The following is a 27,953-nucleotide window of genomic DNA, read 5'->3' as shown; positions in this document are numbered from 1 at the left end:
GTGTGTTTTAACAACAAATAGAACAACATTAAGCTTTAACCTCTTATCCCTTTATTTAGCTTGGTAAAACTCTAATATTATACTTTAGATCAGGGTTAAATCTGACAAATGTAGAAAAAAATCCTTAATCAAACATCAGGAAATCAAAGCAAACACTAAACAAGTATAAATCAGATCAATATATGATGTACAAAAAGCATTAAGACGTGTTTCCATGGCAACCCGGATGACATCAAATAAGTAGATAAAGAGTTTGACTGACAGGCGTCACAGTGGTGCTCATGAACAGCACAGTGCGTACAAAATAATCACTTATTCTCAAAAATGTTCAAGGTTAAAGGTCACATGGTTCTAAAGCTCTCTGAGGTTAGAGGGTTATTATAGTACACATGCATGCACGCGCACGCGCACACACACACACACACACACACACACACACACACACAGAGGACACGGCTGCGTTTCCATACAGCTGAGTGTCTAACATTCCAAGGTCATAAAGGGGCGGGGCTTCTGTTAACATTCGATCAGCACTGCAGTCTACAGAATGAACGTGTTCTGATTTAGTTTTTGACTTTCTGATATTTTCTGCCTGGACTTCTGCGACGTCACATCAATATGGCGACTGTGAGGAAAAACATGAGAGAGATTTTCAGATAATTAAAAGGCTCATTCATTTAAAAAAATATTTTCCTTTAATGAATTTGTGCCCTTTCATGTTATTTTATTGCTTTATTATTTCTATGTGTCTTTAAATAAACATTTAACATCAGTGCAGCAGGAAGCCACGGGATTCTGCAGAAGAGGTTAACTGTAAATGAGACATGTTGAAGCTAGCGTGTCGGTGCAGGTAACGCTGCTCAGTGACCAGACTGCGACTCACTCTGAGAAGGGAGCAGAACTCAGAACATCACTTCACTGCTACGACTGAGTTTTACAGCTGTGTTTACTTCAGATCAGCTGGTTAAATCTCGAATACGAAGCGAGAATAAATAAATCAGAAACTTAGGATCACTGATGCTAGCTGGCTAACGTCCTGCTAACAAAACACACACACACTCATGGATGTTTGTTCTACTCTATAGCTGGAAGACTAGAGAACTCGGAGTGCGGGTAAACCCCCCCCCCCCTGCTGTGACCGCAGCTTAAATCCGGTGTTTCATTTGTCAACATCACGTGTTATGACTGGATGAATTTAAGCCCCGCCCCGTTGCGCATGTCTTAATGAACTCATGTGTGTCACAATCAAGGGGTCAAATTAGAGCTCAGAATGTAAACAACATCTTTCAGTTTTCAAATTCTGTGAGATTCTTGAAGTGTGTAAAAAAGAACGCAGGTCTGAACGAGAACCGAACACTGAGCTTACTTTAACACGGATTTACAACACACACTCATGTCACACGCTCACATCACACATTGCCCATGGCATGCTTAGCTTAAACCCCCACACACACACACACACACTCTCTGAAGTCTCAGTAGTAATGTGTGTAAAGATACTATACGCATAAAATACTGTGTTTAGAAAAAAAACAAAGAGGAATTCAGTTTAATCAAATAAATATACAGCAGTCACGCGTCATGTCAAATCAAACCAGATGAACAGTCGCACTCATTCACTGCAAAGATGAATAAAGGTTAAATATATCTCTGAATATTTGAATCCTTCTGTAATCAACATCATAAATATAAAAACTAATCAATTCTAATAAATCAAACAGTTTTACATGTAGGTTCACCTTGGAAAAAAATACTTCATCATTAAAAGTAGTCTAAAGTCTGAGAAGAGTCCCGAGATTACAGTACTACTGAGGGGCGGGGCAAAACCCAGGCCTGTGATTGGTCAGTGGGAGCCGCCCGTCACTCGCCTGCTGCCGATTGGTCGTAAAAAAATCACAGAGCACAACGGCACTGTGTGTGTGTGTGTGTGTGTGTGTGTGTGTGTGTGTGTGTGTCACACTCGAGTGTGTCTGCAGCTGTGTGATCTTCCTCCCACAGCCCCTGACGGATCCTCATCGCTAGAGCTGGACTCGTGTGCGTGTGTGTGTGTGTGAGAGTGTGTGTACGAGTGTGAGTGTGTGTATGAGTGTGTGTACGAGTGTGAGTGTGTGTGAGAGTCTTCTCTGTGCATGCTGATGTGGCTCTGCAGGGCGGCCGGCGTGAGCCACTCTCTGGGCAAACAGCTCTGCAGGAACGGCACACACGAGCTGAAGTACGCCAAGCGGTTCACCCAGCGCGGGATCTCACTGCCGCACAGCAACTGCACACACACACACACACACACACACACACACACACACACACAGTGCATTACTGTCAGAGATGTAACAGCTGCTTCATGTTGTCATGCTCTCATCATGCATATCAGTCTGTGATTGGTTGACCTCATTTGTAAGTGATGATGACATCACTGAGTTTATGCATAGCCCCGCCCCAAATCAGATTCAAAACATTTTTGCTTTAAATTCACAGAGAAACAGAAAGACAGACAGAGAGACAGAGAGAGTGAGACAGGTGACTGTGTGTGTGTGTGTGTGTGTGTGTGTGTGTGTGTGTAAAACCTCAGACAGGGCAGAAGAGAAGTGGTTGCAGTTTTTGTGCATCAGGTGATAGGCGTTCCCTTTAAACTCTTTGCCCAGCTCCTCCATGATCTTATCAATGTCCTCCTCTGTGAAGTCCGTTGTACCCAATGCAATTGCCTCTCTGACACACACACCCACACACACACACGCACACACACACACACACACACACACACACATAAATACAAACACATTATATTATTTAAAATCTATAACTTTGCATGTGTTGTACTGCTAAAACACACCACACTTATTAAAAGGAAAGTCAATACACCGGAACCCTGGATTACGAGCATAATTTGTTTCGGAAGCGGCTTGTACTCCAAAACACTCATAAATCCCATAAGAAATAATGGAAACTCAAATTATTCGTTCTACACCCCCAAAAAATAAATATATAAAAATAAAAAAAACAAAATATAAAGTCAAAATAAAACAAATTAACCTGCATTTTACCATTAAAAAAAATACAAAATAAATCCCGACAGATATGTGTTTCTGTTTGTGCGCACAGGCGTGTGTGTGTGTGTGTGTGTGTGAAGTAAGAGGAGGAATCAGCCTCCTCCTACTTATCTTACAAAGTAAACCTTTATCCTCTCTTATTTAAATTACATACAACCCCCCCCCACACACACAGACATTAATGGAAAGACTGTTTTGTTGGAAAGATTAGCAACGAACATCGCTAATGACTCTTGCATGAGTGCAAACTAACGAAATCACTGCTGTAAAGTAAAAATAAAACAAATTCACCTTCACTTTGAACAGAATCATGACAGAGCAGTGTTTCTGTGTGGAGCAGAGAGTGTGTGTGTGTGAAGCGGCACGGTGTCAAATTATGTGTGTGCATACACATAACGACTGAGGGCCTGTCCACACAGAGACGCGCTTCACTGTATACATTTTTTATCGTATTGCCGTTTCGTCCACACGGATCCGGCGTTTTAGGAGACTGAAACCGCTATTTTTTGAAACCGGGTCCCAAAGTGGATAAATCTGAAAACGACACCCTTGCGTCTTCGTGTGTACGGCCAATCCGTATATTTTGTGAAACGATGATGTCATCACATCACGTGTCGGCTGCGTCACACGTAACAGCAACAACAATAATGGCGGACTACATGATTGTGTTCGTGTCGCTACAAAGCCTACTAGCTTTATTACAGCAAAATCTATTGTTTCTATGCAACTGTTATGAGCAACAAGCGATAATGGACAACACCATCTTGGTTCGTATACAGCGCGCAAGGTTATGCGCATGCTCAAAGTCTTCTTCTCCGTGTATAGTGTATCTCTATGGCAGAATTACAGCGCCCCATACTGGTCTGGCATATATACTACATCGTTTTCAGTGGTTTCGTGTGTACGCAGATATTTCTTGAGACGACGGCGTGTTCACGAAAAAAAATTATCGGATAGGGAACGCACCGGCTTTGTGTGGACGGAGTCTGAAAGAGAGAAAATGGATCTTTAACCTCTCTAAAAGACTTGCTTCTGCTTTACACGCGCGCTGTACACACACGCATACAGACACAAAATAAAATATGCACTAAGACCCTGAAAAACTGTTAGCTCAGTTGTGATCATGTGAAAACAAGAAGTGCATGCGTGATACTCGGTACTCGTAGACCGTTTTACAAGTCAAAATTTATAAAAAATCTTTGCTTGTCTTGCGGAACACTCGCAAACCGCGTTACTCACATTCCCAGGTTTCACTGTATATAGTAAAAGTCTAGTGTGTGTGTGTGTGTGTGTGCTGAAGATGTGTCCTTACTTGAATTTAAACGTCTCTCCAAGCTCACTGGCATTTCCTGGGTTGATCTCAAACACCCCGCTGAAAGGATACGGATGACCTCCATATGCAAATTCTGACACACACACACACACACACACAAATATAAATATATAAACTAAAGTGTGAGAGAGTAAGTGTGTGTGTGTGAGTGTGTGTGAGAGTAAGTATATATTAGAGATGGGCCCGATCCGATATGATATCGGTATCCGTAAGTCCGTCATCGGATATCGGTCGGACAGGCCCGATCTATATATTCCAGTTCGCAGCTTGCACTGGACCTTAAACTCGACGCAATGCACCGCTCCTTATTTCATACCATAAACCTGCGGCAACTTCGATCTGAGCAAGCTAATAACATTAGCCGTTGTTGTGAACAAAATGTCGCTTGTTTGGAGATACTTTAGTTTGGAAACGCCGAAAAGCAAGACGGCTACTTGCAATGTGTGTAAAGCCTGCGTGCCGAGGGGTGGAAGTACAGCTGCGTCGTACAATACAACTAATTTAATCAAGCACCTGCAGAGATTTCACGGGAAAGAGTACCAGGAGTTTATGCTAGCAAACAGGGAAAAAGACACCAGGCAGCAGACGCTCGTTGACGTTTTCCAAAAATGCAACAAATTTACAGCAGACAACCCAGAAGCGAAAGCAATAACAGAGATGTTGCTCAACTTCATTATACCTGATGACCAACCGCTTTCTGTAGTGGAAAATGTCGGATTTAGTAGCCTGTTGGAGCACTTAGAGCCCAGGTACAATCTGACGTCTAGAAAATACATTTCAGAAACTGCTATACCCGAACTATACAACCGAGTGTCATCACGGTTAGCGGCGCAATTGGAAAATGTTAAATCAATGAGCTTCACAACTGATATTTGGACCTCAGATGTGAGCCCAATGTCCCTCATGTGTCTCACTGTACACTGGGTAAACTCGGAGTCATATGCGCTACAGAGTGCAGAGGGTCACATACCAGCAGTACAACTGCAGCCTCCTTATTGTTTTTAACTTACTTTTTTGATAGTTAAGATATTTATTTACAATGTATTAGTTTTGCACTTTTTTACACAGTTTTTGCTGCTAAAATGGACATAATACTTGAACTTATTTCAACCATGATTGTTGTGTTTTTGATATTTACAAAATTTTACAGCTGTTGCTGCTACCTTTTTGTGAAGTGTGACATAAATTCTTTTGAAATGCCTTTAAATACAAAGTAGTTGTGTATATTTTTTGCTCTTCTAACAAGTGCTTAATAGTTTATTTATTCTGTGATGTAACCTTACACACTTTGTAACCTAACAGCACAATTTCAACAAAAATAATGCTAATATTAAAGTAAAAAGATTTATTATATCGGAATCTGTATCGGTATCGAGAGTCGTGTATCGGAATCGGGTCGGAACTGGAAAATTGTGGATCGGCCCATCACTAGTATATATATATGTGTGTGTGTGTGTGTGTGTGTGTGAGTAGCACCTCTGCCGTACAGCTGTATTCCTGAGTGGAAGACTCCAATCCCCAGAGTGGACGTGTATTCATTGATCCAGTACTGAAAGACAGACAGACAGACAGACAGTGAGAAATAATGTTCATGTATTAAAGTTATTTCTCCAGCTGCAGAACAGGAGACGAGGTCACACTCCGGACTGGACTGGATCAGACTGTAGTAACCCGATACAGAGCGGATCAGACCACAACTAAGATGGCTTTAAACACAACATTATAACACAATATCATAGTCACGTATCTCTGTCACACACACACACACACACACACACACACACACTGAGAAATACCAGACATACACTCGCTTTCAGAACAGAAAACGCGGGTGAACTGAGAGCTGAGGTGCTTTTGCCCGCTGTGCACAATGACATCACTCACTAAACTCGAACCCGCAGGGGGCGGAGCTTCCAGACCCTGGCATTTCTGACCCTTTAAGATTACTTAATTTAAAACTTCCCATTTATACAAGAAAATAAAGGAAAATTAACATGAAGAGTGTGTGTGATGAGGAGAGTGTGTGTGTGAAGAGGAGAGTGTGTGTGTGATGAGGAGAGTGTGTGTGAGGAGAGTGTGTGTGTGATGAGGAGAGTGTGTGTGTGAGGAGAGTGTGTGTGAGGAGAGTGTGTGTGTGTGAGGAGTGTGTGTGTGTGTGAGGAGAGTGTGTGTGTGTGAGGAGTGTGTGTGTGTGAGGAGTGTGTGTGTGTGATGAGGAGAGTGTGTGATGAGGAGTGTGTGTGTGTGTGATGAGGAGAGTGTGTGTGTGATGAGGAGAGTGTGTGTGTGAGGAGAGTGTGTGTGAGGAGAGTGTGTGTGATGAGGAGAGTGTGTGTGTGTGAGGAGTGTGTGTGTGATGAGAAGTGTGTGTGTGTGATGAGGAGAGTGTGTGATGAGGAGTGTGTGTGTGTGATGAGGAGTGTGTGTGTGATGAGGAGTGTGTGTGTGTGATGAGGAGAGTGTGTGTGTGAGGAGAGTGTGTGTGAGGAGTGTGTGTGTGTGATGAGGAGTGTGTGTGTGTGATGAGGAGAGTGTGTGTGTGAGGAGAGTGTGTGTGAGGAGAGTGTGTGTGTGTGAGGAGTGTGTGTGTGTGATGAGGAGAGTGTGTGATGAGGAGTGTGTGTGTGTGATGAGGAGTGTGTGTGTGTGTGATGAGGAGAGTGTGTGTGTGTGAGGAGTGTGTGTGTGTGAGGAGTGTGTGTGTGTGATGAGGAGAGTGTGTGTGAGGAGAGTGTGTGTGATGAGGAGAGTGTGTGTGTGAGGAGAGTGTGTGTGAGGAGAGTGTGTGTGATGAGGAGAGTGTGTGTGTGATGAGGAGTGTGTGTGTGTGATGAGGAGAGTGTGTGTGTGATGAGGAGAGTGTGTGATGAGGAGTGTGTGTGTGTGAGGAGAGTGTGTGTGAGGAGAGTGTGTGTGATGAGGAGAGTGTGTGTGTGATGAGGAGTGTGTGTGTGTGATGAGGAGAGTGTGTGTGTGAGGAGAGTGTGTGTGAGGAGAGTGTGTGTGATGAGGAGAGTGTGTGTGTGTGAGGAGTGTGTGTGTGATGAGAAGTGTGTGTGTGTGATGAGGAGAGTAAGTGTGTGAGGAGAGTGTGTGTGATGAGGAGAGTGTGTGTGTGTGAGGAGTGTGTGTGTGATGAGAAGTGTGTGTGTGTGATGAGGAGAGTAAGTGTGTGAGGAGAGTGTGTGTGATGAGGAGACATTACACATTACATCACTACCTCCACTGCAGGTGTAAAGGGGCAACAATAACGGCCCTGAATCGCCTCTGTGCATTTTACACACACACAGCGTCCCGCCTCGAACAGGCACGAGAGGAACTGAGTGGACAGAGGGGTTAGGGGCGGGGCCCTGAGTGGACAGAGGGGTTAGGGGCGGGGCCTAGTAACAGGTGTGCCTGGGTCAGCTTGGACCCGGCACCGAGCGAACTGGACCACGGGTCCGAGCAGGGACACAGTGCAGCGATACAGAACCAGACTGAACACTGGAAGGAACTCACTGAGACCAAAGGGGGGACGCGAAATCCTTAGTGGAGAGAGGGACTAGAACTTAGTACAGTGTGGAGATGTAGAGGAGACACTCAGTACTCAGCATGTGTGTGTGTGTGTGTGTGTGTTTCTGGTTAAATGAAATTTAAATGTTCGGTTACACTTAACTGAGCAGGAGGAGGTGGAGGGGCGGAGCCAACGTCGAGACAATAACACATTTGTATAAAAGTGAGAAATTTTCAGGAAGTGGTTCAGAGTTTAGGGTCGCAGTAAAGCTGTCCCAGAGTGATGATGTCATAGTACTTCAGTCACACTGAATAAGTGGTTTATGACCACAAAACACACACACACACACACACACACACACACATGGACAGGATGCGGATTGGCTCCTGTAAAATGATTTTGTAAGTGTGTGTGTGTGTGTAAAACAGTAATCATGTCAGGACCCATACAGGAGTGTGTATTCAGTTGATCATTAACATTTAAATTGTGATGTAAGTATTTGTTTTTGGGACATTATCAACACATCTGAGGTCAGTGTCGACGTTCTGGAGGTCACAAACGAGTGAGCAGATCTTGTCAAACCCGTCGCCATGGTTACCGCTCAGAGGACTAATAAACAGGACAAATGAGTAAATGATTAGCCTGCATTTTATTTGAGTGTTAGTCCCATAGTGATGAAATATGATAAAGATTAAATAAATTCTCTCCATCATCTGAACAAAACGTCACACTGCGATCATCCCACAATCATCAGTGCAGATTCATCAAATTCAAATTTTCAAATTTTATTTGTCACATACACAAACATACACAGTACGAAATGTAGTGAAACATCTCGAAATGTAGTGAAACATCAGGACGTCTATCTCTGTTAGCGCTGCTCAGCGGCACAGACACTGAACTTCCTGTGAGCGTTATCCAATCAGAGCACAGGAGGAGGGACTTATCAGAGTTCAGGCACAAATAGTTTATAAAGTTGAGAATCTCAATGTATCGATTAATAATTATTGATGAATTAGTCAATTAGTGTCCTCCTACATCACCCCCTGTTGGACTGGAGGACACACTACACATCACATACTCAACACACCCCCACTGATTTCAGTATGGTGATGAGGTTTATCCTCTCTCACACACACACGCGCTGCTGTGGGAGTTAGTGTGGAACTCACCATGTCGTAGACGTTGAGGATGACGGGTTCGCTGGCCATTCTTTAGTCCTGAGACAGAGAGAGAGAGAGAGAGATGGAGAGAGAAAGAGAGACAGACAGAGAGAGAGAGACCGAGGAAGAGAGAGACAGGGAGAGAGATGGAGAGAGATGGAGAGAGACAGAGAGAGAGAGAGAGACACAGAGAGAGACAGAGAGAGAGAGAGACAGACACAGAGAGAGACAGAGAGAGAGAGAGAGAGCAGTCCTTCCTGATGATACACGAGTGCAGGATGGAGGGACTGTTTATCAGCTTCTCGTCCTCTTCAGTGAGGTGTGTGTGTGGAGGAGCTACAGGCGGAGACGTCTGTCCTCCTCATTGGTCCTCCAGCCACAGGACAGGCACTTCACAGGCCTCCAGGGACGGTGGACAGCAGGAATATCCGACTCCACATCTGGACGATGGACATCACTTCATCATTATGACATCGCGTAATGACGTCATCACATTACATCACATCACTCCTTCAAAACCAAACAGAACAGCCGGGAGGAGGAGAGACGAGCGGAGGAGCTCCAGCAACAAGCTGCTGTGTGTGTGTGTGTGTGTGTGTGTGTGAGATCTACCGCAGTATCCCGTGAGTCAGCACGCGGTGGTTTACAGAAGCTCTGCGCGCGGGCTCTACTGATGATGATGATGATGATGATGATGGTACAGTCCGGACCGCAGTCTCCATCAGAGCTCGCGCCGCTCAATTCTGCACCGGATTCCAAAGCGGAGGAGGTTGACGTCACCGCGCAGACCGGACGCTCCGGAGCGCGCGCACAGCAGAGCTGAGGGTCCTCGCGCACCTCACTGCAGGAACAGGGGAAGGGGGGAGGGGGCTTCAGGGGGCGGAGTCAGCACAGCTGCTCTGAGTGTTTATTGGTCTGAGCTCACACCAGACTCCGCCCACCGCACGCGCACTGTCTCGGGTTTAAAGCGGAAGTGAAGATTAAAAATCTCAGCGGGTCAGAAATCTAATGGACTACAGTCCAGATAAACACCTTCATCATCATCATCATCATCATCACCATCATCATCATCATCCCTCAACAGATATTAAACATGTAAAGACTATAAAACCCTGATGTAGTAACTCTGTGCAGCGCCCACTGAGACTCATTCATCATCATCATCATCATCATCATCAATACCTTCATCATCAACACCTTCATCATCATCATCAACACCTTCATCCTCCTTCTCCTCATGAGTTTGTCTCAGACGGATCTCTGAGGGTTTATGAAGCTCTGGTTGATGTTCATGAGCTCTTCTTGCTCCTCTGCAGCTCTCAGCCCTGATTGGATGATCAGCTTCCTCACGTCATTCCCACAACTTTACTTTTATGCAAATGAGTCACATCCTCTGGCCAATCAGGTCAGGCGCTGTGGTCCGCTAATCATCATATCATTAAGTGTTCCTGCTTTTGCCCAACAGTGTGTGTGTGTCTGAGGACCTGCATGTGTGTAAAGTCTTCATGAGGAACCCAACAGAGAACCTCACTATCAGACCCAACCTTGTCACACTCCTACAGAACATCAGTGTATGTGTGTGTGGGCGCCAGGATTCACTTGGAGAAATGAGGGGTGTGTTACATACACTCTGCTTCTGCCTACAGTGTGTAAGAGACTACATAATATGGATACATTAACACACACACACACAGTGGACTGACCACCTCCTGTCTAACACACACACTTTAATGTCTGATATAGGCTTTTAGACCTTAAGTGTGTGTGTGTGAGAGAGACATTAATGCACTCTTCCCTGCTCTCAGCATTTTACAGACCGAAGATCGATTTCTGAAAGATGCTGACTGGACACACACACACACACACAGTCTATCTTGTCTGTAGGAAAATTCTGCTCTTGCACTAATGGACTCATTAATGTTTGATTGATCATCATTAACCCCATCACCCCCCCCCACACACACACACACACACTACACCCCCCCTTATCCCTCCCACTCATCCTCTCCACCAACCCATCCTCCACTTGATATTTACTTTTTGTGTAGATGAACACACCTGTGTTAGAATGCTCACATACCTGTGTGTGTGTATTAATCGAGAGGCTACAGTGATCATTATTTATTTACATCGAATCTCATTTGCTCTTACACACCATAGTCCAACATCACACCTTCACCAGCATGTGTGTTTACCTCCAGATCAACAGGGGGAAATTACTGTTACACTCACACACACTGGAGTGTGTATATAATTCTATTCACAAACAATCTGCAGGGGGCAGCACAGAGTCTTACAAACAGAGGAGTTTGGTAAAGAAAGACGCATACACACACACACACACACCTTGTTGAAGAATTAGCATTATTTGGTTGAACCGTTCTGTTAGATCTGACCCCCTACCTCAACCTTAGCTTAAGCCATACCCTGATGGGGGCGGAGCTGCAGACAGTCAGCCAATCAAACCTACACATCATCAGAGCTCAGCTGCTAACATTAGCGAAGGAGTTAGCCAAAGTTTGTACTGGGTACAGCCAGTGCAAAAGAAGGAGAAAAGATTAGGATAATAAAACTTACAGACAGAGGATTTATCACAATTAAACTAAAAATAAATGGCACAGATAATTGGCTGACTGAGTTGAACCTAAGCTCCACCCCTTGACACAGACATGCCTGTCGATCAACTACATCTGGGCGTCTATTAAAGCTCCGCCCATCTTGTCGATCCGAAGCGAGCATTCATACACATCCAGCAGAAAATATCATTAATATACACAAGTATTTACACTTCAACACCGTCACCATTGTGTGTGTGTGCGCGCGCGCGCGCGGGCGGTTAGATTTCAGTCATAAAGATATCTATGTGATGTGTATTGTTTATCCAGCACTTAGTGACAGATTTTGTTTAATTTTTAATCCTGTGTGTGTGTGTGTGTGTGTGTGTGTGTGTGCGCGCGCGCGGTTAGATTTCAGTCATAAAGATATCTATGTGATGTGTATTGTTTATCCAGCACTTAGTGACAGATTTTGTTTAATTTTTAATCCTGTGTGTGTGTGTGTGTGTGTGTGTGTGTGCGCGCGCGCGCGGGCAGTTAGATTTCAGTCATAACGATATCTATGTGATGTGTATTGTTTATCCAGCACTTAGTGACAGATTTTGTTTAATTTTTAATCCTGTGTGTGTGTGTGTGTGTGTGTGTGTGTGTGTGGCTAAACAGTTCCTGTGATTAGCATGTTGTTGATTAACATGATTCTGATTAATATAAAGCTGAGTGGAGGCCGAGCGCCAACATCTCTGAGCTTCTTCCCTGCTGTGTGTTTTGGTCCCCAGCGAGAGGACAGAGGAAGTCCATGGTGGGCGGGGCATTAAAAGAAGGTGTGTCTGCGGAAGCTTCCGGGGCGCCTGTAAACGATGAACGCCGTGATGGCCACCGCCGCCAGCACCGCGCCGAGCAGCACCAGAGACATGGGCGAGGGCGAGTCTCCATCAGGACGCGAACCCAGAGGACCATTAGCACTGTGAGGGGGCTGTGGGACAGGACACACACACACACACACACACACACACACACACACAGTCATACGATTTAAACAAAGCTTGACACACAGGCTTATAATGTACTCCGTGTGTGTGTGTGTGTGTGTGTGTGTGTGTGTGTGTGTGTGTGCACAAACTGACCCTTGGCTCGATGTGCAGTGTGACCTCCTCTCCTGCTGAACGAAATAACTCCACCGCTGCACTGTGAGACAGATTCTCCAGCTTTTGCCCATTTATCTAAACACACAAACACACACAGTACAGTGTTACTGACATTCCAACAGAATAGGTATAAGTTTGAATGAGGCCGTGTGTGTGTGTGTGTGTGTAATACCGCTATGATCCTGTCTCCCTCCTGCAGTCGGCCGTCGAGAGCCGCCGCTCCGTTCTCTTTGATCTTGGCCACATAAATCCCGACATCATTTGTCAGATACTGGTGATCCACTCCGCCCACAATGTTAAAGCCCAGACCTGTCACTCACACACACACACAGTGACTGTGTTGAAAAACCTTTACTATGAACATTTGCACAATCATGCAGTTCCCTAATCGGCCATCAGGTGGCAGCGCAGCAGTGTATAAACACCTACAGGATCACATCAGGAACTTCTGATCAAGTTCTGAAAATTTCTGTAACTACTGGGACTCTCTCTCTCACACACACACACACACACACACACACACACTGCAGGTCTGTGTCCTGGTCTGATAAAGCAGTGTTTCTGCTGGAGGTCAGTGTTCCTGCTGGTGGAGGCCGCGTGACAGTGTGGGGAAGCTCCGTCTGGTACATTTGGGCTGGGTAGTGCCACATCAGTCAGGCCTTTAGTGCCACAGTGTGCGTGTGTGTGTGTGTGTGTGAGACGTAGCGGAGTGTGTGCATCGCTTCATGGACAGTCTGTGCTCATCGGCGGCCAGAACCGGATCAGAACCCAGGAGAAGATCTTCGGGACGCAGGAGAACATGAGACTCTCCGTGTGAACCTGAAACGCCTGCAGGAACTAAGAGACGTGATCGAGTCCACATGGAGCTGGACCTCAAAGGAACCAGAAGAACCGGACCTGTTCACCAAGCAAAGGGAGAGCCAGGTTCCTAATACAGTGTGTGTGTGTTGGGGTATTTACACAACACCCATCTGTTTGTTTGTCTCTCTCTCACACACACACACACACACACACACACACACTTACTTTCACTTTCGTGTCACTGCAGTAACTCTTCTGTTTTAGACTTTAAACCTGTTTATTGCATCTATAAACTCTGATTAAACCGGTGTGTGTGTGTGTGTGTGTGTTACTGAACTCCAAAGCACTGTACACACACACAGCTAGCACTAGCATTAGCCTGTTAGCTGCCTGCACGCCTCAGTAACACACAGCGAGGGAGAGATCAGAAGCTCCTCGGGCGCTCATAAGTAAACACACCCCGTCCCTCTGCGCTCTACAGAAGGTTCCAGAAGATGGTGCTAACAGGTTAGCCAGTATGCTAACGCACTTGTCTGCCTTCCCGAAGTTGATTAAAGTGAATAAGTGCGGTGACACGGTGCGCTCACCGGCCGGTCCTCTCCTCAGCTGGATCTCCTGAGTGGAGGGAGGGGTCTCTGGGGGTCCGTCCATCCTTCACTCGCGCTCTGTTCGGGCTCGAGACGCTGGAGCTCGCCGCAGGTTTATACTGCTGAAGGTGAAAGTGCCGCTACAGCGCCGCGCTCACTCACTCACAGCGCGCTACTGACACCTACAGGCTCGGAGCGGCATGACAGCCCAGTGACGCGGCACAGAACCGGAAGTGATTCTCTGAACCCGGTACCGCATTATGTACAGTCTATACACGTAGAAGAACTATTCTATTAAATAAATTCTATAGAAAATATATAGAATTCTATTCTATATAAATCTATTTATTTATTGTTAGTATTTTGTGCCTTTTATTAAAATAATTATTTTCCACTCTTTTTAAAGGTATTTATTTGTCTGTTTATTTGCTGGTTTACTCTGCTGTTATTACTTATTTTTATATTTTTGGTTAATGTTGTTTATATTGTATAGCCTCTATTTAACAGTGGATAATTATTTGTTTAATTCAATCTTTTATACCTGAATCTTGTTTTTCATATTGTAATTGTTATCAGTAATTAAATAAAGAAAAGAAAAAGAAGAAAAAAATAATGACATTCAATGACATCTTCACGTTTCATACATTAGAGGAGCAGAAACCAGTTACAGAAAACATCATCTCTGTCTGTCTGTCCAGATTTAGTCTCATCATTACACAAACTGTCTGTCTAGACGTTACTGACTCTCCTGCAGTCCTTAGATCTCTGTCTGAAGTTTAATCTGCACCATCAGTGAATCTAAATGTGGAGTAAAAGTGATGTTATGAACAGTTATGTGTGGGATTTAATAATCTACTGTAAAATAATCTCCTAATGCGCTATTGTCTCAATGTAAACAAACACCTGCACCAATAGATATTAATTAGAAAAGATAAAGTGAATATTTTGACTGGGATTAGTTCATATTTTCCCTTTGGCTGAAATAACAGCGCTGAAGTGGTATAAGTGAATTTTAACACGCTGGAGTGGTTTTAAGACAAAACTTCATCTTTATCCTTTGATCTCCTTTTTCCATTTCTCATCTGTGATTCACTCTCCGATTACCGAACAGGGAGTGTATTTGTCTGAGCACCAAAGAAGGACAACTTAGTGTAAACAAGGCGTAAGATACTCAACCTTACAGAATGGGATTTCTTTGTATTAATAAGTTAGACAGAGAGTTCTGCTGTACAGAGAGACACACAGACATGGACGTGGGCTTCAATAATAATAATAATAATAATAATAATAATCATAATTATCATCATAATAATATCACTGATTACATTAAAGATCAGCAGATTATTTTTAGCTTTAACATTTTAACTCTTTCCACACTCTTTAACCATCAATACTAGTTACTAGTGTACTAACTCTAGTAACCCCTAAATTTAATTATTAAAATATTTATATTGAAACATAAAAAATATGCAGTTCAGTAAAATAATGTAATGTGTTTGAGGTATGTTTGATTACGTCAGAATGTTCAGCTAATAAACATTTTGTGTTATATTTTTGATTGGTTTGTTAAAGCAAGAGAGAGAGAATGTGTGTGTGTGTGTGTGTGTGTGTGTGTGTGTGTGTTTTAAAAAAATATATAAATAATACATTTTCAAATAGTGATTCTGAAATACATTTTCATTAAAAAGTGCCTGACCATCACCCTCATAGCTGAAAAACTGTATGAAATGTCTTTGTACGCTATAACATCACAGCTTCCCTTCACTGGGACTGAGACGCACAAACCTGTCCCAGTCTTCCCAGTACACTGGACCACATTAGAACAGGAAGGGGGACTACATCTGGAATGAGACACACATGCAGGTGTAATAGTCAGAGGGCACATACTTTTGCCCAAACCGTGAAAGAGATGGTTAAACACTACACATTTTGTTAAACACAGTGTTAGAGATTTTATTTATGCAGGGTCTCGAGCGAACACAGAAAGAGTTCATTTTATTTCATTTCAGCTATTGATTATATTACCTGAACCCACACACACACACACACACACACTTATGGGCCAATCATGTTTATCATGATTTATTAAATTAGCTCATTATTTATTTAAGATTATAATTACTTTACTGAATCAGTAATGAGTGACAGGTTTATACATAATGAATAGTTTATATTCCTAGTAATCACCTAATAACTATTCTTACTGTAAGGATATTTGCTTAAACAAACAATTAATAAAACTCTCTTATGCTTATATTATTATTTATCATAGACTGTGCTTATGATTTAGTAACTGTTTCATTAATTTTTAATAAATCTGTCCTTTACCTGTTAATCATGAAAACGATCTGCTAACTTAGAAATCTGTTATTAATTAAGCTAATGATCAGCGCAGCGTCAACTCATTAAGTCATGTGACCTGTTAGAGGGCGTGTCCACACAGGGACGCCTCGGAGACGCCACTATCCCAGCATCTGTGTCTGCATGTTCATATTCAGAAATAAAGTCAAAAGATCATCCAGCTGTGAGCTGCTCATTAATACAGCAGCAGGAAATAATGATAATCAATCAATAAATCTATAAATCAATAAATCTATACATCTAATGTGAAGCTGTTTCAGGCGACCAAGTGTGACACCATGAGCCAGAAACACACCCGTGTAGTTTAATGATGTCGAGCACAAGCTTGTGTTCATCTCCTCACCTCCTCAGAGGAGTAAAACACACACACACACACACACACACACACACACACACACACACACACACACACTACAGACTACTGGTTGTTTAGGGTCAGGATGTGTGATGCTGATTTGGCTGAGGTGTGTGTGTGTGTGTGTGTGTGTGTGTGTGTGTGTGTGTGTGTGTGTGTGTGTGAAAACACCCAGCTCCAGTCAGACTGATCTGATCTAAACCCCATTAACCCAGAAGGTCATGATTGAAGCCCCTGAGAGACATCTGAACTTATTTCACATTCTCCTGCTCTCTCTAACTCTAACCACACAGCGACACACGTGTGTGTGCGTGTGTGTGTGTGTGTGTGTGTGTGTGTGTGTCAGGCGATTAGATGATTGACGGAGCGACGCTATATAAGTTGACGTCTCCACACACTCTCAGCAGTGTGACCTGCTCCATCCCTCCTGCTCGGTGCTCATACTCCAGAATATGAACTCCATCTACAGCCACTTTATACACGTCCTCTTCCACCAGGATCTTCAGCTACACACACACACACACACACACACACACACACATATGTAGGTTTAGTGCAGTTGTGTGAATCTTAATTGTTATAGAACTTTAATCAAATTTATTTTGACTGACAACACACACACACACACACACACACACAGTGTATTCTGTCTACCTCAAACTGTTGCCCCTGGATGAAGGGAAAGCCTCCCTCTCTCTCCTCTGGACCCCAGTACCCGGACATGTTGGAGTTCCTGACGATGGTCTGCTCAGAGAACCGAGGGTTAAAGTGGAACACTACGTCTGCTCCCTTCATCAGGTCCACCTGAAACCTGTGGGGGGGGGGGGGGGGGTATCCTTAATGTGAGTCACTAATCACACACACTTATCACTACTCTGACTTTATTTGTGATAGGTTTGTGTGAGTGAACACTCTGACAAAGAAGGCAGCAGGCGGAGATAACCAGCCCCCGACTCCAGCATTAGAGCCCTCACAGCGGGGCGAGTGGGTGACGACTCAGCGGCATACTCATTCAGCCAAAGCTAATGCTAAGGCTAGCCCACCGGAGCACACCTCTTCTGCGCTTCACGTGTCCAACAGGTTTGCTCTCCTCAGTGATGCACCCACTAAGAAACCTGAAAGAGCTCTGGTTATAGGAGACTCTATACTGAGACACGTGAAATTAGCTAGACCTTTAGGGGCGCCAGCGGCAGTGTTTAGGTGTATCCCGGGAGCCAGAGCACCGGACATAGCAGGTAATCTTAGGGCCCTAGGACAGCCCAGGTTCTCCAAGATAGTAGTACATGCTGGAGCTAATGATACACGCCTTCGTCAGTCAGAGGTTAGTAAGAATAACTTTATAGAGGTGTTTAAATTAGCGAAGGCGATGTCCGATGGAGTAATATGCTCTGGTCCCATCTCAATGAGACATGGTGACATAACTTACAGCAGGTTATGGTCGCTGAACCGCTGGATGTCCAGGTGGTGCTCCGAAAACAACGTGGGCTTCATAGATAATTGGAAGACCTTTGAGGGCAAAGCTGGCCTGTTAGGGCGGGACGGTGTCCATCCCACTCGGGAAGGTGCTGCTCTCATTTCCTGTAGTATAGCTCATAGTCTCAGAAGAGGCCTAGTTAATCAGTGACAATCCAGAGCCCAGGCCAGGGAGCAGACAGACAGGCTAAACCAACCGTCTGCTAGCTGCATAGAGTCATCACACAGGGTTCATCATATTGAGACTGTGTCTGTTCCCCAAGCTAAAAACAAATTTAAAAAAACTCAGAAAGTCTGTTTTAGTAATTTAATTAACATAAAGACCACAAACTCAGATCAGACTGAATGTGCAGCCGGTACCTCTGATCTGAAGCTAGGACTGTTAAATATTAGATCTCTGTTAAAAACCAGAAATAAGACCACTGCACTTGTGTCATGTGTTACTCGACCTCAGTGCAGCTTTGGCCCCATTGATCATAGAATTCTTCTTCACAGATTAGAAAATGTAGTAGGAATTAAGGGTACAGCCCTCTCCTGGCTCAGATCCTATTTGACCGATCGTTATCAGTATGTACTTAAATGGTGATTATTCTGCATGTTCTCAAGTGGACTTTGGTGTTCCACAGGGTTCAGTCCTAGGCCCACTGCTTTTTTTCTTTTTACATGCTTCCTCTGGGCAACATAATCCGTAAGCATGGTATTAGTTTTCATTGTTATGCTGACGATACACAGTTATATGTCTCAGCAAAACCTGACGAGAAAAACCAGCTTACTAAAGTTGAGCAATGTGTGCAGGACATAAGAAATTGGATGCTAATTAACTTCCTTCTGCTTAATCCTGATAAGACAGAAGTTCTAGCCATAGGACAGCATTCAGCTAAAAGATTTTAGATCACACCGTAACTTTAGATGGCCTTTCTGTTCCATCGAGTGCAACAGTAAAAGACCTTGGTGTGATTATAGATTCCAGCCTTTCATTTAAAGCTCATGTAGATAATATTACCAGGATAGCATTCTTTCACCTCAGAAAGAAAAGAGTTTCCTACAGTCTCCCTGAGTCTCCAATAACGAAATGGACTCCATATGAACTTCTCCACATCTCCTGTTATACTGAACTTCCAGCCTCCTAACACACAGTATGAGTGCAGATCAATCCCTGCTATCCGTTATCACCCAGATGAGGATGGGTTCCCTGTTGAGTCTGGTTCCTCTCAAGGTTTCTTCCAATTACCATCTCAGGGAGTTTTTCCCTCAGCACCGTCACCCTTGACTCGTTCATCAGGGACGATCTGATCATTCTGATTCACACACACACACATCTCATACACACTTCTGTAATATTATTTTGATTGTGTAAAGCTGCTTTGCAACAATGACAATTGTTAAAAGCGCTATACAAATAAAACAAAACTGAGTTACTATGTGTGTGTGTGTGTGTGTGTGTGTTACCTGTCTCCTCCAGGTACAGGTGCTCCCACTATCGTGAGGAGAAGGCGTGGCATAATTCCAGCATGGAGCGGCAGGTCATACGGTACTGGCTGTAACACACACACACACACACACACACACACACACAAAAGTAATTATTATTTATTTTACTCCTGTGTGACGTTACAAAGGCGTAACAGGTCCACTGTCTCCACCTGCTGTTCACATCACACATGTTACACAGAAGGAATTGTCTCCACAAATCATCCTGTATTTTGCGTGGGACAGAAATGCTGCAAACCCTGTGGGCAGGATCTTTCACACACACACACACACACACACACACGCTAAACAACAGGAACGTTTACACACCGCAATAGAGAAAGTGACAGAGCTGTAACAAAGCCCTTTAGCTAAAGCTGGTTCTAGAACATTTAAGTGTTAAACTCATGGAGCCAGAACTTCTTATATCTGTCCATGAGAACCTTGCGAGATCTCACGTAACGCTCTGAGACTCCGGATAAGGCTCTGAGAGAGAAACCAGCAGTTTAGAGAAGAAGCAGGACCATCTGAGAGCATCAGGAGAACCACAAGCACAGGAGCTCTGGATCTCTGGAGAAACTAGGTCATGTGTGTGTGTGTGTGTGTGTGTGTGTGTGTGTGTGAGAGAGAGAGAGAGAGAGAGAGAGAGACATGCCATTTCCAGGCTCAGGGAAATGTTCTGCTGTGTGGAGACCAGGACTGGTTTGGCAAGTGACACCATGGATCTTCACCAAAAAGAGAATATGTTCAAACACTTCCCCATTTAACCCCTACAACAAAAGAAAGAGTCAACCCAGATCCTGTAGTAAATAAGAACGGTAAGGAGGTGGTGCAGCTCTGTCGAGGCCTGGGCCTGTACAGGCTTAACGGTAGGATCCCAGGAGACTCCTTAGGTGGGTTCACCTACTGCTCAGCTCTCGGGTCGAGTGTAGTCGACTACGCTCTCACTGACATGGACCCCTCCTGCATAAGTGCCTTCACTGTCAGACCACAGCTACCCTTATCAGACCACTGCCAAGTTAATGTCTTCCTAAAAACAATCCAGCAGCAACTTAACACAAAAGAAAACTACAAACTACTGAACCTTAATCAGGACTATAAATGGACCCTAACAGTGTGTCTTTGTGTGTCTTAACAGTGAACTTTCTAACGCAATGAGTTCTACAGAGGTTACTAATCTCATTAACACCTTCCTAACAACCGAGTTCCAACTCAATTAAACCAGTGTAAACCTCGCAGTAGAGCAAATAAATACAATTAACTACACATCAGCAACTAAAGCTAATCTGTGTAAAATAAACAAACACCATAAACAAAGATCTAACATTGAAAAATGGTTTGATGAGGAGTGTGAGTCTGCAAGAAAACAGCTCAGACAGCTGTCCAACCAAAAACACAAACTACCACAAAACACTGAACTCAGAGAAAAATACTGTGAAACACTGAAGAACTACAAACAGTTACTTTATAAGAAAAAAACAACAGCACTACCATCAGACACTGAGAGAAACTGAAGAATCCATCAATGAAAACCAGTTCTGGAAAAAATGGACCAGCCTGAACCCGACACACACGCAGGACCCGGGACACACGCGCAGGACCTGGGACACACGCGCAGGACCCGGGACACATTTTTTTATATACGTTTATAAATTTTAATTGATGTTATTTATAATGTTATTAATGTTAACATTTATGTAAATAAAGCTCTTCTGAACTGAACTGAGAGAGAAGAGAGAGAGAGAGAGAGATCCGACCACCATCCACACACTCACAGTGAAGCATGGAGCTGCCTCTGGTGTAACCAGGACACGTTAGAGGAGAACTTCATCTCATCAGCCAAGAAGCTGACTCACTCACACACACACACACACACACACAAGGAGTGTGGCCCGAGAATGGCTGATCTCCTGACCCCGCCCTGGGAAACTGCTCTGAAGCTCTGTGAAAGTGGGTGGGGTCATCAGGAGAGGAGGGCCACATGGGTGGGCCCAAATCTGCATATTTATGTATATTCATATATGTATAGAGATAGAGAGAGAGAGACTAAATAACTCGGATGACTGTAATGATGTTATTTGTGAAAAAAAAAATTGTTTCTGAGACTTAACACACAGACACACAGACACACACACACTTTAGTCATTTGTTCCAGAAAGGAATAAGCAGGCAGGGCTGTAGAGGAGTTTCACTGCTGTTACTGTAAATAAAGCACTGATGTGACAACAAAATCCCGTCTCCATGACAACATGACACCAAGCCATGCCTCATTCCAAACTCCACCCAGTGATGTAGTGCTTCCACTCCAGATCTCTTTCTCCCGCTCTGTCTCTCTCTCTCACACACACACACACACACACACACACACAGAAAAACCCAGACTGTAACTGAACAGTAATGAGTAGCATATTGAGGAATTAAAAGCATAATACATACCTGTGTAAAGGAGTCATGTGATGTTATTGATGTTATGTTATTGTAGCACACAATACACAAGTGATCTTTACACACGCGCGCGCGCACGCACACACACACACACACACACACACACACACACACACACACACACAGATGGTTTAATTATTACAATAAGACTTTATTCAGGTTTTCATACATTACATACACACTGCACTGAAACTGCTTCAGCCCTCAAGATGGTGGCCAAGGGCACTCAACCAAGAGGAAGTGGACAAGGGAGGGTTACACACAGGATCGGGACGAGACCCCCGGGGTGGGGGTGGGGGACTTTGGGGGCGGCAATTTTTATTTTATTAAAATGATGCAATAAAGTGTAATACCAGTAACACACAAAATAAAGAGATTTACCAAAACTTATTCAAGCAGTCCTGAGGACAGGGCGCATAGTGTGTGTGTGTGTGCGTGTGTGTGTGTGTAGAAAGATATATGTGCTTTTAATAAAGACAATTTACATGTAGCTCACATAAAGCTGATACTTCATGTACACACACCTTGCTTCATTAACCCTGCATCATTACAGAGAAATCTGTATATATATGTGTGTGTCTGCGTGTGTGTGTGTGTGTGTGTGTGTGTGTGTGTGTGTGTGTGTGTGTGTGTGTGTGTGTGCGTGTTGTGTGTGCACTGCAGATACTCTGTGCTGTTCATTGTGATGATCAGAAATATGAAGGTCTGGGCTGTGGCTGAAAGACAAAAAACAAGAAAGTTTACTTTAAATCTCCAGCAGAACTCCAAACGTCATGACCCCAACCAAACCACCAGAGACCCCCGGGGGAACCACCAGAGTCAAGACCCAAACCTTTAAAATCCATTATAAAAGAGGTCCATCCAGACCCTACATCACCACTCAAAAACACCACTCCACAACAAAGACCCCTAGACAGGAGCACAAACTACTGGAGTACATCTGAAACCATCACAACCTGCTAGAGACCACTAGAGACCATTTGTGTGCCAACCACCCCCCACCATACACACACACACACCAAAAACCACCCCAAATTAGCCCAAACCCCTCGCAGTAAACAACATGAAAAAGATCCACCACCACCATCACCACCAGAGCCTGAACAGACCCAGAAACAACCAAATGGGAGCTCGCCTCCACCAGAACTCATAAACCCCAGTCACACCAAACCCCACAAGAAGCCACCTCATATACACTTACATCCAAGAAACTCAAATCCAAGAGTCTAAACGAGAAACCCCAGGGCTCATTACTTACCAGCATTCCTCCAGGAGCACCAGGGCCTCCGTAGGGTCCTGCCTGTGGGCCTGTGGGCGGTCCCCATGAGCCAGAGGGCACAGGTGGGAACGCTCCTCCAGGAAACCCTACGGCAGGAGGAAACTGGGCGGGGCCTCCAGGCCCATACATATTTCCTTGGTAGGGCATGTTGGGGTAGGGAGCATGAGGACCACCAGGTGGAGAGGGGTACATTCCAGGAAACTGTCCTGGCATCCCAGGGCCAGTGGGGTATCCGCCTGGGGCAGACGGCATGCTGGGAAACTGGCCTGGAGCTCCTGGGGCAGGGGAAGGAGCAGCAGGACCTCCAGAGGGGGGTACGTTTGGCCCACCTGGGGCAGCACCAGGCCATGCAGGAGCAGCGGGGCCAGATGAGGGTGCACCAGGCCAAGAAGGAGCAGCAGGAGCACCAGGAACAGCAGGAGGTCCACCGGGCCACGCAGGGGCAGCAGGGGTCGATCCGGGCCACGCAGGGGCAGCTGGGCCAGCTGGGGTCGCTCCGGGCCACGCCGGGGCAGCTGGGCCAGCTGGGGTCGCTCCGGGCCACGCAGGGGCAGCTGGGCCAGCTGGGGCAGCAGGGGTCGCTCCGGGCCACGCAGGGGCAGCTGGGCCAGCTGGGGCAGCAGGGTTCGCTCCGGGCCACGCAGGGGCAGCTGGGCCAGCTGGGGCAGCACCGGGCCACGAGGGGGCAGCAGGAGCTGTAGGGGCTGACGACTTGCCATGGGCTGTTTTATTCGCCTGACTGGAGGCATCATCCCCTATCGCATCCGCTAACTACAGTGGAAGAATCACACACACATCATGTTTTATTGATGACAGAAATTTACTAATGTCACTAAGGTTACAGTCATGGGTAAAAGTTAGTAACCTCTCTTTTGATTTTACTGTATGTGTTTTTGTGTCTTCTTCTTAGTCTTTCGGCTGATCCCTTTCAGGGGTCGCCACAGCGAATCATCTGTATGTGTTTTTTGTGTAAATACATAATAAAAATCATTTGATTGTAGTGAGTCTCAATATTCGGCAAATACAACCTCAGACCACCAACATTATGACTTTTTTCACCGTTCAATTATTTATTTAACAAAAATAAAGTAAAACAGGAGAAAAAAAAATTAGCATGAGTTGTGCTAAGTACTGAGGCTCGTCAGGCCTTGATAAACTGATCATCAACAGGTGTGCAAACCTCTATAAAAGCAGACGTTTTGGCAGTTTGCTGATCTGGAGCATTCAGGTGTGTTTTAACACAATGCCAAGAGGGAAAGACATAAACAATAGGTTTAGAGAAGCAACTGTTGCTGAAAAGCGTTATAAAACAATTTCCAAACAATTTGGAGCTCAACATCCTACAGTGAGAAAAATTATTCACATGTGGAAACTAGTAATGGGAAGTTTGGATCATTTTAGTGACTCAATTCTTTGAATCTCGTTCATCAAAATGAAAGAATCCTTTTTTTTTAGTCATTTAGTTCATTTTGTTCTTTCGATCAGAAATAAAATTAAATGTTAAATTTTCAATAAACAGACCTCCAACACGTCTACATACAGACATTACAATTTTGTCTATAGTTCCAGTAATAAAAATATTACAATGCAGCTAAGGACATATTATGATGAACAGAAATACGCAGCTCCCCATCATATCTTATGGTTCGAACCGTTCGTTCTTTGTCACGTGACTCTCCTAGACGCTATGCAGTGGATTGCACAGGAAACAGAATGAACGGTTCTTCTTATGAGTCTTCTAGTCTGAGTCGTTTGTTCTTTTGAATCTATTGCACTGCATAGCATCTATGGGAGTCACGTGACAAAAGAGCGAACGACTCAGACCAGAACACTTATTTAGAAGAATAACTTAATGGGCCTCCGAGTGGCGCAGTGGTAAAGTGCTCGCCCTATCATCCGGAGATTGCTGGGTCAGTTCCCGGTGATGCTAAGTTACCTCTGTAACCTCTCACAGCCGGAGGTCTAGAGAGAGCTGATTGGCCGAGCTCTCTCAGAAGGGAGGGATGAGAGGTACTCGCGCTCCCATATTAATCACAATCAGGGGCGTCTGTGAGCTTGCGCATGCGGAGGGAGTGGATAGCGCTTTTCTCCGAGTGTGTTACTCCGGCCCTAACGGTGCGTGAGCAAGCAGTTCGAAAAGATGCGGTTGGCTTGCGTCACGCAGTTCGGAGGAAACACGTGATAGTCTTCGGCCCACCCGACTGAATGGTAGTAGTAGCCTTAATGTAACGGGGAAGGAATTGGCCACAACTAAATTAGGGAGAAAATCGGGAAAAAAGGCAAAAAAATAATAATAATAAAAAAAAGAAGAATCGCTTAATTCCATTTCCAGTACATAACCTACGGATCTGCTTTTGCGAAGCACCACTGAGGCTCACAAAACTGTATCTGAATAAACCACTAGTTTTGGAACAATGTCCTGTGGACAGATGAGGCTAAAGCGGAGTTGTTTGGTCCTAATGCCAAGGACCATGTAAAGAGAAAAAGAAACAGCATTTCAGCAGAAACCACTTATACCCACTCGTGCAGCCACAGGACCTGGGCACCCTGCAGTCACCGAGTCGACCATGAACTCCTCTGTATATCAGCGTATTCTAGAGGAAGATGTCAAGACATCTGTTTAACAGCTAAAGCTGGAGTGAAGTGAACTGAAATGCTGTGGTGGGACCCTAAGAGAGCTGTGCATAAGTAAACGCCTAAAAACCACAATGAACTTGACCGATAAAGTTGTACAGGAAACACTATTGCTGCTAAAGGTGGATCTACAAGCTACTGAATCAGGGGGTACTTAGTTTTGCTCACAGCTCTTTTTCTTGTTTGCTTCATTTTTGTTAAATAAATAATGGCACAGTAAAAAAAGACATTTCTTAAATACTGAGACCCGCTACAATCAGATGATTGTTATTGTACAAAAACACGAAGAAATATAAGGGGGTGCACTAACTTTTTACACACTAACGAGAAAGTCACACACACTCTCAGCCTCCTGCGTGGTGTGAGTGAGAAACATCAGATGTAAACTCCTCTGTGCTGGAGGTATGTGTGTGTGTGTGTGTGTGTGTGTGAGCTCGAGCTTTGCCTCTGAGTGTTACACAGAGCTCGCACTGGAGACTCCTTACATTCATCTCACACTCACACCAATGTTCTATTATTATTATTATTATTATTAATAACAATTAGTTTATAAATAGTTGTTGCCATAGAAACGTAACCCTGCCCTACTGTCAGAAAGAATTCATCAGCTCTTTCTGACCAATCAGAGCGCAGGACTCAGCAGTGCTGTGGTGTATATGGTCACAAATCACTGTGTGTGTGTGTGTGTGTGTGTGTATGTGTGTGTGTGTGTGTGTGTTGCATCACTCTTGAGTGTTGTGATTAACACACTGCTGTGTAAAGGAGTTCCTGAGTCAGAACCAGTCCGACTGGCGCAAATCTCATCCGTGACAAGTTCACACTCCCTGATTTAGACTGGTGTGTGTGTGTGTGTGTGTGTGTGTGTGTAATAACAAAATAACAAAACTCACCGAAAACTCAGACATGACCTGTGAGAAACAGACACATTAACATGTTATTAATATCGTACAGTCATCATACATGTGATAAAGTCTCTCTCTCTCTCACACACACACACACACACACACACAGGAATGTGCGCATGCTCCCTAAGCTGTGTTTATCTCTAAACTAAGAGAGTTACTGAAGCCTCGGTGTTATAAAGAATGAAACACGTCGTACCTGTTAATGCGCGCGCGCACACACACACACTCCGAACTGTACTTCAACTCGAACTCTCACATACACACACACTCATACACACACACACACATACACACTAACAAATCAAAATGCACCTACAACTCTCGCACAACAAGCCGGAAGTGATCTGAGGACCAGAACAACCCGAGCGTGTCCCAAACCCCTCCCTCACCCCCTCAGGAAGTGCACTAGACCGCTCTATGTGACACAGGACTCATAGTGCGCCCTACACCCTTGCTAGTGCTCTGGGTGGTGCTGATTGACACACATCCTCTGGGGAACTTCTGGCCGCCATCTTGACGCAGAGATCACGCTCATGTGAGGGAGGAGAACGCAGCGCTGAGCCGCCGAGCATCACTTACAGATCTAGTCTTGGCGAAAAGGGCGTGGCTTCCTGGAAAACTGCGCGATAGCGTGCCGTGGGCGTGGCCTTAAAGGCGCAGCAACCCCGTAAATATAATGGGTTTACTTTAAAACCCTTAAAGACCGGAGAATTTTAGCCGTTATTTGTTTTTCTGTTTTTTTAATAAACATAGGGCTCAGGCGTGTGCAGTACAGAGTGACGTATCCTTTCCTCAGAACAAAATAGGCAACATGATGAACAGAATTTTAGACCATTTTAATCAACTTCCCAAACATGACTGAGCAAAAAAAAAAAAAAAAAAAATTGAAATAAAAAAATGAAAAATGATA

At 44.5% G+C, this 27,953-nt stretch overlaps 3 protein-coding genes across 4 annotated transcripts; all 3 read right to left on the bottom strand.

The window, feature by feature from the left end:
* Nucleotides 1-49: 49 nt before the first annotated feature.
* On the bottom strand, nucleotides 50-9,175 carry LOC128528584 (deubiquitinase DESI2). The gene is made up of 5 exons (XM_053501508.1): nucleotides 9,043-9,175; nucleotides 5,854-5,926; nucleotides 4,357-4,450; nucleotides 2,562-2,703; nucleotides 50-2,260 (listed from the first exon to the last, which is right to left on the bottom strand). The coding sequence occupies exons 1-5, from the start codon at nucleotides 9,079-9,081 to the stop codon at nucleotides 1,955-1,957; spliced, it is 654 nt and encodes a 217-aa protein (XP_053357483.1). The 5' UTR covers nucleotides 9,082-9,175; the 3' UTR covers nucleotides 50-1,954.
* Nucleotides 9,176-11,271: 2,096 nt separating this feature from the next.
* On the bottom strand, nucleotides 11,272-14,456 carry synj2bp (synaptojanin 2 binding protein). Its single transcript, XM_053501511.1, has 4 exons — nucleotides 14,122-14,456; nucleotides 12,906-13,042; nucleotides 12,713-12,808; nucleotides 11,272-12,561 (listed from the first exon to the last, which is right to left on the bottom strand). Exons 1-4 carry the CDS (start codon nucleotides 14,183-14,185, stop codon nucleotides 12,400-12,402), a joined length of 459 nt encoding a protein of 152 aa, XP_053357486.1. The 5' UTR covers nucleotides 14,186-14,456; the 3' UTR covers nucleotides 11,272-12,399.
* A 2,702-nt stretch (nucleotides 14,457-17,158) lies between these two features.
* Nucleotides 17,159-27,445, bottom strand: lgals3a (lectin, galactoside binding soluble 3a). 2 transcript variants are annotated; one of them, XM_053501506.1, is made up of 6 exons: nucleotides 27,360-27,445; nucleotides 27,029-27,046; nucleotides 23,484-24,275; nucleotides 19,760-19,848; nucleotides 17,492-17,648; nucleotides 17,159-17,343 (listed from the first exon to the last, which is right to left on the bottom strand). In XM_053501506.1, the coding sequence occupies exons 2-6, from the start codon at nucleotides 27,041-27,043 to the stop codon at nucleotides 17,188-17,190; spliced, it is 1,209 nt and encodes a 402-aa protein (XP_053357481.1). In that variant the 5' UTR covers nucleotides 27,044-27,046; nucleotides 27,360-27,445; the 3' UTR covers nucleotides 17,159-17,187. The 2 variants fall into 2 exon arrangements, with proteins under 2 accessions (XP_053357481.1, XP_053357480.1); XM_053501505.1 differs by having other exon boundaries at nucleotides 27,240-27,369.
* Between the last annotated feature and the right edge of the window lie 508 nt (nucleotides 27,446-27,953).

This window comes from Clarias gariepinus, chromosome 8 (assembly GCF_024256425.1).
Source record: "Clarias gariepinus isolate MV-2021 ecotype Netherlands chromosome 8, CGAR_prim_01v2, whole genome shotgun sequence".
Lineage (NCBI taxonomy): Eukaryota > Metazoa > Chordata > Actinopteri > Siluriformes > Clariidae > Clarias > Clarias gariepinus.
This window is presented reverse-complemented; position numbering and strand designations above follow the sequence as displayed.